This window comes from Clupea harengus, chromosome 12 (genome assembly GCF_900700415.2).
Source record: "Clupea harengus chromosome 12, Ch_v2.0.2, whole genome shotgun sequence".
NCBI classification, from domain to species: Eukaryota; Metazoa; Chordata; class Actinopteri; order Clupeiformes; family Clupeidae; genus Clupea; species Clupea harengus.
The window spans coordinates 28274262-28285274 of NC_045163.1; the positions used below are offsets into that span (position 1 = coordinate 28274262).

The 11013-nt window shown below is 47.7% G+C and overlaps 1 protein-coding gene across 2 annotated transcripts in view; it reads left to right on the forward strand.

The window, feature by feature from the left end:
- Positions 1–27: 27 nt before the first annotated feature.
- Positions 28–11013, forward strand: part of smad2 (SMAD family member 2) — a 27646-nt gene continuing 16660 nt past the window's right edge. The window contains exon 1 of one of the 2 annotated variants that reach the window (XM_031577602.2): positions 28–567. In XM_031577602.2, the coding sequence (XP_031433462.1) occupies positions 320–567 (248 nt within the window). In that variant the 5' untranslated portion in view covers positions 28–319. The remainder of the gene's footprint in view (positions 568–11013) is intronic. The other variant, XM_031577601.2, reaches the window with a different exon arrangement.

Sequence of the window (11013 nt, forward strand, 5' to 3'; positions counted from 1 at the left end):
GACTGCTCACACAACAGCCCCCCCCCCGCCCCCCTCTTAAAACACACACATACGGGGCTCAAACTAAAAAAGAAAAAATAACACACTCCACGCCAACTCCCCTCAGCCCCCCTCTGAGTTCACCCTCTGCCTCTTACCCACTGGGGGGCTGACTATTCTCACACACACACGCACACACACACACCTACACACACACACACACGGCGACGCAAAACAAACAATCAAGAGAGGGAACAACACACAGCCAAGTCACTTGCCCTTTCTACGCCTCCCTCTTGATTTATCCAACGTCCCCGTCCCCCCCCCCCCCTCCTCAGTCATGTCCTCCATCTTGCCCTTCACCCCGCCGGTGGTCAAGCGTCTCCTGGGCTGGAAGAAGTCGGCCAGCGGCTCCGGGGGTGCCGGCGGCGGGGGCAGCGGCAGCGAGCAGAACGGGCAGGAGGAGAAGTGGTGCGAGAAGGCCGTCAAGAGCCTGGTGAAGAAGCTGAAGAAGACGGGCCAGCTGGACGAGCTGGAGAAGGCCATCACCACGCAGAACTGCAACACCAAGTGTGTCACCATCCCCAGGTAGCTGCCCTGCAGGGACCGTGTGTGTGTGTGTGTGTGTGTGTGTGTGTGTGTGCAGTCTGTGTTTGGTGTGTGTGTGTGCGCAGTCTGTGTTTGGTGTGTGTGTGCGCGCAGTCTGTGTGTGTGCGCACGCGCGCATGTGTTTGTGCACTGTGTATGGTGTGTGTGTGTGTGTGTGTGTGTGTGGGGTGGGGGGGGGGGGTGACCTGTGTCTCATGTCTCCCAAACCCCCTTGTCCATAAAGCCATTGTGAATGCACTGACGCGCAGCTTACTGTGATCTCATAAGGACATTGCAAGCTTTCTCTCCAGCCCCAACACTTCCAGCCCATCGTGTCAATGTTGGGGGTTCGGGTTCGACCCGAGGGGTTCAGCTCCAGCCCATCGTGTCAATGTTGGGGGTTAGGGTTAGACCCCAACACTTCCAGCCCATCGTGTCAATGTTGGGGGTTCGGGTTAGACCCCAGGGGTTCAGCTCCAGCCCATCGTGTCAATGTTGGGGGTTCGGGTTAGACCGCACGTACGCACAGATCTGTTCTTTGACACACGTACGCACACACACACACACACACACAGATCTGTTCTTTGACACACTTACACACATACACACAGATCTGTTCTTTGACACACATACGCACGTACACACAGATCTGTTCTTTGACACACGTACGCACATACACACATACACACATACACACATACACACATACACACATACACACGTACACACGTACACACGTACACACATACACACAGATCTGTTCTTTGACACACATACACACAGATCTGTTCTTTGACACACGTACACACATACACACATACACACATACACACAGATCTGTTCTTTGACACACGTACACACATACACACAGATCTGTTCTTTGACACACGTACACACATACACACAGATCTGTTCTTTGAAACACGTACACACATACACACAGATCTGTTCTTTGACGCACGCACACACGTACACACACACGTACACACACACACACACACACACACACACACACACACACACACACACACACACACACACACACACACACACACACACACACACACACACACACACACACGCGCGCGCGCGTATACACACACACACACACACACACACACACACACACACACACACACACACACACACACACACACACACACACACAGAGATCTGTTCTTTGTATTCTAAGATCTCTGGTCTGTCAGGATTCTGGTGTCACTGTAGAGGTCAGCAGGTTCTGTAGAGTTTTAGCCTAACCCTGGACTGGGTCCACTTGTTTGGGCACTGTCTACACCAAAAGCGTGTGTGTGTGTGTGTGTGTGTGTGTGTGTGTGTGTGTGTGTGTGTGTGTGTGTGTGTGTGTGTGTGTGTGTGTGTGTAGGGGGCTGTGCGTGCGTGTGTGTGTAGGGGGCTGTGCGTGTGTAGGTAAAGCAAGGGGGGGGGGGGGGGGTTGCAGAATGAGAATCCTAAATCAACTCCAGGTCAAATTTTGCAGCCTAGGAGTTTGGTGACTTGGTGATGAGTTTCTACCCTACTCTGTACTCTGTACTCTGTACTTGAGGAAGGTCTGGCCCTACTGTTAGCCTTTTAGCCTGTATGTTAGAAGGGCTAGCTCGTCTCATTATCAATACAACAGACATGTGCCTAACATGAACACTGTATGGATTGACCACCCGGTGAGAAGTTAAAAATGTTTGCTAAAATATTTTAAAGTTAACTGACTGATGAGATTGGAAATTGGAAATGTTTAGCTGTTCAAATGTAGAAACAATCCTTCAATCATTGCACTGTTGGGAGGAGGAAGAGGGGGAGCGCAATGTTTATTTTTTGGTTTTAATTGTCAAGGAGGGGGGGGGGGGGGGAGAGTTGTGGGGGTCACTGTGATCGTCCTCCATCACTCCGTTCCACTATTGGCATCGGGGCTGAGTCCTTAAGCGTTGTTGTGCTATGGCGTTGTTCTACTACGCTGCAAGACTGAGATGTTATGACCCACGCTCTTGGTTCCAGTGGGCACGGCACTATGCCACTGAAGAAACGCAGCACAGGTCTCCACCATGAGATGAGATGAGGTGGGCGCTGGGTTTCTGAGGTGAGGTGGGCACTGGGGCGCTGGGTGTCTGAGATGAGGTGGGCACTGTGGCGCTGTGGCGCTGAGATGAGGTGGGCACTGTGGCGCTGGGATTCTGAGGTGAGGTGGGCACTGGGTTTCTGAGATGAGGTGGGCACTGGGTTTCTGAGATGAGGTGGGCACTGTGGCGCTGGGATTCTGAGATGAGATGGGCACGCTGGCGCTGTGGTTCTACATTTACATTTACATTTAGTCATTTAGCAGACGCTTTTGTCCAAAGCGACGTACAAGGGAGAGAACAGTCAAGCTAAGAGCAATAAAAAAGCATGGTGTAACAATAAATACTACTTTACATGAGAATTAGAAAAACAACAACCTAGAAAAGAGGAAAAAGAAGTGCAGGAATGTAACTGCTGAAGTGCAAGTTAAGCGCTAGTCAGGTGCCAGTTAGAAGGGGAGGTGCTCTCTGAAGAGTTGGGTCTTCAAAAGCTTCTTGAAGGTAGAGAGGGACGCCCCTGCTCTGGTAGTACTAGGCAGTTCGTTCCACCAACGTGGAACTATAAATGAAAATAGTCTGGATTGCCGTGCTTGCACGGACGGCAGTGCCAAACGACGCTCACTAGACGAGCGCAGCCCCCAGCAGGGGGTGGCTGGGAAGACCATCAGTTCCGTTTTGGCCAGGTTCAGCTGAAGGTGGTGATTTTTCATCCATGTGGATATATCAGCGAGACAGTCCGAAATCCGCGTCGAGACCGTGGTGTCCTCAGGAGGGAAAGACAGAAACAGTTGAGTATCATCGGCATAACAGTGGTAGGAAAAACCATGCGAGCGGATGATAGGGCCCAACGAGGTGGTGTTGGTTCTGAGGCTGCAGAAGCGAAACCTCCTTTAGGGGAACTGTGCCCTCCACCCTCAGCTGGAGAGGGAGGCCTTGGGTGCGCAAGGAATGCGTGCGTGCGCCAGCGGGCATGCACCCATGCACCCGCGCAACCCTGGCCGGTGTCCTCATCTAACCGAGCGACAGACTGCCCGTTAAGACTCCCTAGTGGGACTCCAGTGTGCACCTTGGGAATGGTCACTCCAGTGTTTGCTCTTGGGAATGGTCACGCCGTATTCTCCTGTGTCTGGTCTTCCGGCCGCCGCCGCCGCCTCGATCATTTAATAATGGAATTCCTGTTTTAAAACGGGTGTGGATTCCTCAGGTTCCTGATCAGTATTTGGAATTGAATAAATGCTGGTTTCGAAGCGAACCACACTGCTGCCTCACTGCAACATGTGACCTTCACCAAAACCAGATGCTGTCTGTCGACACCTCATCTCTGCTCATCTTGCTCAAGTCAGAGCCGTGAGATGCAGCGTAACCTAGAAACCCTGACGCACGCATGCACACACTCACATATACATACACACACACACACACACACGCACACACACACACATATTGGCCATTTATACATTTGAAACACAACCAATTTTTTTGTTTTTAAAGTCTGTACACATACATGCACATACACACAAAGAAATAGGTGTTGAAGAACTACAGTTGGGAAGTACTAGTCACAATGGCATTTAATGATGGGTCAAGATAGCATTTAATGATGGGTCAAGATGCGTTTGTTCACATCATCCATACTGTAGCCTTAATCTTCCAATGAGGATGCGTTTTAGGTATCGGTAATCTCAAAGAAGGTGGTTTATTTTGGTGGGTGAGGGGTTGTGTGTGTGTGTGTGTCTGGGTGTGTGTGTGTGTGTGCACACTCATGATTTGAGATGTACTCAAACAGGGTCAGGACAGGCTGAGGCTCTCACCTCGTCTTGTCGTGTCTAGTCTAGGTCATCTTCTTTTTTTTCTGTCCATCTGGGCTGATCTGGAAGGGTGGGAAAGTTTTCAGCTAGCACGCGCTTGCGCTCCGCCTAATCAGGCCGTCAGCCTTGGCCCACACTGAGAATGACGGAACTGATGATTGTTTTCCCATGTTTTGTTATAACTACTTGAAATGCCTCAAAACATTCTGTCCCAGTTTCAACTCTAGTTTCTCCCACACCTCAGTCAGGGATTCATACAGTGCCTAGACCCCCACGGCTGCAAACCAAAACGCTGTTAGCGTAAGTACTTGAGCTTCCAATGCAAGCCAAACTAAATATTCCTGACAAACATGTATGATGGGGAAAATGTAGGCATTATCAAAAAGCATTGGACCTCATTCTGGAACATGTTCTTAAGTGTCGTCTTAAATATCTTCTTATGAACTTCGTAAAGACCAACCCTAAGAAAGATTCTCGCTGAATTCATGAACGAGTGGAAATGTTTTCTTAAGATGCCAAAGTGTTCTTAGCTGTGCTCCCCCGAATGAGAGAATCTCACTGATTCTTAAATTGGAACGCGCGTTCTCGTACACCTGAATTTGCACACATAAATGCCCCGCCAGCTCCTTATAAGGGAAGTGAACACCGCAACATGTCACATGCAACATCATGCCAGTAAGATGAGCAGTGGAATGTTTCTCCACTGGCTTTTACAATTTATTTATTATTATTATTATTATTATTTAAATCCGGGGATATCTGTAGAATGGATTTGAACGCGAACGCCAATGTTTTCTTACAAATTCAGCCCTTAAGAACATGGGCACACTCCAATCTGGCCTATCCACGACTGCTTTTCCGCATTCTTAAATCCTGTTCTTAGCGAAGAACGAATCCCAGATGAGAAACCATTCAGGAATGCCAGAATTGTCCCGGGAACTTCGTAAGTGCTTTCAGGAATGAGGTCCATTGTTCTTTTTTTTGTTATTGCTTCGATCATTCTTTAAATGAATGTCACCAATTAATAGAAGTATAAAATAATAGCAGTCGATTTAGGCTGGATATAGGATTCTGAAAGATGGTGCACTAAAATTATTCCATTTGGTGTGGTCAATGAGATGACTTTTATCTTGCGTCCTGACCATACTATTTGGGAATCTGGTTGCTGGGCTAGATATCATTAAATGGACTGTTGCCTGAATGAGGAATAAAATCCCCACATGATTTTTATTTTTTTTATATATATAATTTATTTATTGAAGGAATTGCACAATACAGGTTCTCAAGCAGTATCTCAAGCATTTTTCCTCCATGTTTTCATTTTTTTTTAAACACGAACAAGATTACCCTCACCCACCCTCCCCATACATATCTTGGCAGTTAGTATGTTCATTAAAAAAACGAAAAAAACTTTTCTCAGTCATGAATGTAAAATCACCACATGTTAAATAGAAGGCCATGTCCTCTGAAGGTGTTGATCAGGGTTGCTGTGTCCGCGCTGTGTGGAGAGATGCTGTCAAACACATCTGAGTAGGTTCTGTCCAGTCCTGAGTCGATGTGCGTCACAAATAGATCTTCATGATTTTCAGAACGATCTAGCTGGATGACGTGGTGTACCAGTAGGGTGTGGCATCACAAGACTAGTGAAGGCATCAAGAAGAGCGTAATGGCCATTCAGATGTGGCCTCCACCTGTCCTGCACCCTCCTGCGTGCCCCTCAGCTGTGGCTTGTCTTTCCCTCTGAAAGTAAGACAAACAAACGCTTATCTGGGGATGGGACTTCCCGTTTGAGCTTCTGGAAGCCGGGCCCTGCTAGCAAACTCAGCTCTGTTGTCAGAAAAGTGCTGATAAACTATCTCTTGACAGGGCCTCTCTCTCTGGTTAGGCCAAGCGTGAGAACACACTCTTCCTCCCGTCATATGTCCAAACACACCAGAGGGTCCGAAACGTTTGTTATTTCAACTAAAATGATCGAATTCATTTATTTATTTGGACGTATGGATCTCCTGAGATGAGGAGGCTTCTGTAGAGCTGGTGGGGAGAGTGGCGTCGGGGAGCTCTGGTTTCACGGCGGCTCTTTGTCACTACGGAGGGGTTTTATACCCAGCTCATGGTAACCCAGGCTTATATTTAACGTTGCTGTCTAGTTTATTATATGATGAGAATTTGTCATCCGATGAGCTTTTACACTGCAAAACTGCCATTGCCAGGTGGTATGACGTGGCAGATTTTCAGATCCAGAATCTTTGCGGAATACATTTGTTGAGAATGTATCTGCTTCGTTTTTTTTAGATCGAAAAGGAATTTCTAAATGTGTTTTAATTAAAACGCCCAGTGTAAGCCTTAAAAAATTGTAAATGAGTAAAAAGTAAAGTAAAAAGTGTAAATAATTTAAAGGTTTGAATGCATATGTTGGCCAGACCCCTGAACTCGTACCAAAAGTCAAGACACAGGATTTTTTTTTAATTCTGTTCATTTGTGGGACAGGAAAATATCTTCTAAAGCACATTTTAGAAACGCAGTGTAAATCTCAGCCTAGAATGTTTTCTGTTGGGTACCTGGTAAAAAGTAGCCTGTTCTAAAACAGAGTAACGTGCATATCAGCCAAGCCCCCCGCGCTCACCAGAGATAAGCAGCCGTGCTTTGAGACCTGAGTGGCTGTGAGAGATGCTGATGTAGTTGTGTTGCAGCTCTTAAATTGTCTGGATGGCATTCGTCTGACAACAGCTCCCTACCTTATGCCTGCAATCTTACCAGGAGAAGGCCCCGGTCCGTGTGTGTGTGTGTGTGTGTGTGTGTGTGTGCGTGTGTGTGTGTGTGTGTGTGTGTGTGTGTGTGTTGGGGTCTGGAGACACATGGAGATTAGAGCGTGGATGCTTTTAGATCAACTGGGTACTTACAACGGGTTTTGTTGTTGTTTTTGTTGTTGTTATGACGTCCTATCTAACTAGCGAGGGTGAAGAGTGAGAACTTTGATGCGGTCAGAAATAGCCCCCCCCCCCCCCCCCTCCACCGGTCCTGTTTGGTGTGCCTAAACCCCCCTGGCATCCATAGAGTCTTGTGCGCTTCCCACTCTTTTTCCCTCCCCCGGCAGACATGGCGAGGAGACTCCCTTTGCGTGGGGTGTTTATAGCCTCGCAAGGTGCCACTTTCTGACTGCGGGCTGCTTCCTGTAACACAGCGCCTCCCCTCTCCCCTCTCCCCTCTCCTCTCCTCTCTCCCTTCTCTCCTCCCCTCTCCCCTCTCCCCTCTCCTCTCTCCTCTCCCCTCTCTCCTCTCCTCTCCTCTCCTCTCCTCCTCTCTCCCCTCTCCTCTCCTCTCCTCCCCTCTCCCCTCTCCCCTCTCTCCTCTCTCCTCTCCCCTCTCCTCTCCTCCTCTCTCCTCTCCTCTCCTCCCCTCTCTCCTCTCCTCCTCCCCTCCTCTCCTCCTCCCGTCTCGTAAGCAGGCCTGGCCTCATGTTTAGATCTGAGGCCGCTCGCTCGCTCGCTCTCTTAAGGGATTAAAGCGCTGGCTCCAAACGGAGCTGGGCAGGGAGACGCGCCATAATTGCAGCGCTGCTCATTTTGAGCCCATTGTCATGAAGGGGGGCCATGCGGGCGGGCGGGCGGGAGGGCGGGAGGGCGGGAGGGCGTGGGCGGGCAGGGCAGGTTAGGTTATTAGGTGGAGACATGTGCTTCTCTTTGTGGCTCGGCCAGCCAGCGCTCCTCTCTCTCTCTCTCTCTCTCTCATTCTAATCTAGCCTGAGGTTGTGTATGAAATCCAGATCTCTGAAGTTCTTTTGGTGTGTGTGTGTGTGTGTGTGTGTGTGTGTATGTGTGTGTGTGTGAGAGAGGCTTTAACTAGCAGCAGGGTGAAGGGTGAGTGTGTTTTTGTTTTGGGGGAGGGGTTGGTTGCTCTGGAGTTTATGCAGAAAGGAGCTGGCTTTGATAAAAAAAAAACTGAAGTTGTGTCCTTATCTGCTACTCTTATCAGCAGCATGGAGCTGGCCTCTAAGGTGGAGTAGGCTGTGGGATATGGTTGGACACACACACACACACACACACACACACCAAAACAGTACCAGCAGTTTAACATGGGAGGGTTTCTCTAAGCTCTATCCATTTAGATGGAAGTCTAGTCATTCCAACGCACGGGACATTAAAACACCCCTCAGGCATTTCAATCCCAAAGTATGACTTTAACCCCAACCCTAGTCCCATAGCAGCAGCTCGTGCAGAGACGTACACACACACACACACACACACACACACACACACACACACACGGATTGATAAATGCAGCATGGTTGTGTCCTGCACATGAATACAACAGTGAGCTGACCGATACTATAGTTTTTGTAGTATTTGTTATTGGTGTTTGAATAAAGTGGTGGTTTTGAGTAGATGCACGGTGTTTGAACAATTGACAATAGTGACAATAGTCAACAAGTGTGTGTGTGTGTGTGTGTGTGTGTGTGACCACCCAGAGTGTTTGGGCTAGTTGTGTGTGTTTTTTTAATTTTTTTTTTATATAATCGTTGTGTGAATGGTCAGTGCGTTTATTAATTGAGCATGGCATATGATTCATGCCCGATTAGACCGCTATTCACCTCTCAGAATGTGTGTGTGTGTGTGTGTCATATGATTCATGCCTGATTAGACCGCTATTCACCTCTCAGAATGCCCAGACATCTGGTCTCAGGCTGAGGGGAGGGACAGGTTATTGTTCTTTAGCGTGGGCTTGAAAATGTGTGTGTGTGTGTGTGTGTGTGTGTTTGTTTAGAATCGGATTCTGATTTATAGATGGGTTTAATTGGCATGGCCGTAGTGATATCATTTTGGCCAAAAACTTGAGAACAAAATGAATAAACTTCCAGTACATGTATGCATACTCACTGTGTTTTATGTGAATTAGTCTGGGTAAGGTGTGTGTGTGTGTGTGTGTGTGTGTGTGTGTGTGCCTGACGAACCCCCCCATGTCTGTTGTGCAACGACTGAACATCCGCTGAAGAACGGCACATCAGACGTGGCCGAGTGTCTCTGTTTCACTTCTGTCTGCAGTGAGCGCTTTAGTGGAGCAATTTAGCTTTTTCTTGAGAGCTTTAGATGTCTGTTTCCTGCCATACTCGCTGTGTTGGCCTCCTGCTTTTGAAACATCCTCAAAAAACCTTCTTCTCAGAAGGCCCATGTCCGTTTCAGCGCTTCTGCTTGTGAGTGGCTGTTGAGAAGGACTGCTGAAATAAGGTGTTATTTTGAAGAATTCTGCCAAAATATAAGATATTAAAAAGCTTCCCAGAAACAGATTTCATTCATGTTATCATGTTATGACTAAGTTTAGTTACATTTGGCTCAAGCAGAGGGAATCTTGCTAACATCAAACATAATTCTGTGAAAATGCGTTTGCATCATCAAAACAATCAAAATGGCCGTTATATATGTGAGCAGTTCTAGAACATCGAGCTCCAAAACACTATAGAAGAACCTCCTGAAAGAGGTCAGAAAAGCCACCAGCCTGCCACGGTTGCCAGAAGAATATGTGTTTGTAGATAGCTACGTGATCTTTTCAGCTAGTCTTTTGGTAGGTACTTGGATATTGTTCTGAGGTATTGTCAGTGAGTGATGATTTGATTGATTGATTGATTGATTTGGATTGGTGTTGGTTTCTCTCTGCTGTCTAAATGATTGTGAAGCGGCTCATTACTTTGAATACTCCCTGTGGTAAAAGGTTCATCTAAAGTGAACTCGGTAAATGGCTCTCAGAAGATGCCGAGTCCAGCAGGTTTACCCGTGAGCCAGCATCAGAACAGCACCCCAGCAGTAGAGTGGGAGTCTGGGGTGTATACACACACACACACACACGTAAGCACGTAGTACACACACACACACACACACACACGTAAGCACGTAGTACACACACACACACACGTACATGCACACTGCCCATTCCCAATTATGTCTCGTGACCGTGTGTTACCCAAGAGCTAGATGCTGTGTGTGTTAGATGCTGTGTGTGTTAGATGCTGAGTGTGTGTGTTAGATGCTGAGTGTGTGTTAGATGCTGAGTGTGTGTTAGATGCTGAGTGTGTGTTACCCAAGAGATAGATGCTGTGTGTGTGTGTGTGTGTTAGATGCTGAGTGTGTTAGATGCTGAGTGTGTTAGATGCTGAGTGTGTTAGATGCTGTGTGTGTTAGATGCTGTGTGTGTTACCCAAGAGATAGATGCTGTGTGTGTGTTAGATGCTCAGTGTGTTAGATGCTGTGTGTGTGTGTTAGATGCTGTGTGTGTGTGTGTGTTAGATGCTGAGTGTGTGTGTTAGATGCTGAGTGTGTGTGTTAGATGCTGAGTGTGTTAGATGCTGAGTGTGTGTTAGATGCTGAGTGTGTGTTAGATGCTGAGTGTGTGTTAGATGCTGAGTGTGTGTTAGATGCTGTGTGTGTTAGGTGCTGTGTGTGTTACCCAAGAGATAGATGCTAAGTGTGCAGTTGGCCTTTTTTGTTCAGCTATTCTTGAGGCGAGCGGTAAACTTGTTTTGAACACACACACACACTGCATCAGGAGGTGTGTTTGGTGTCAGCCTCACACACACACAC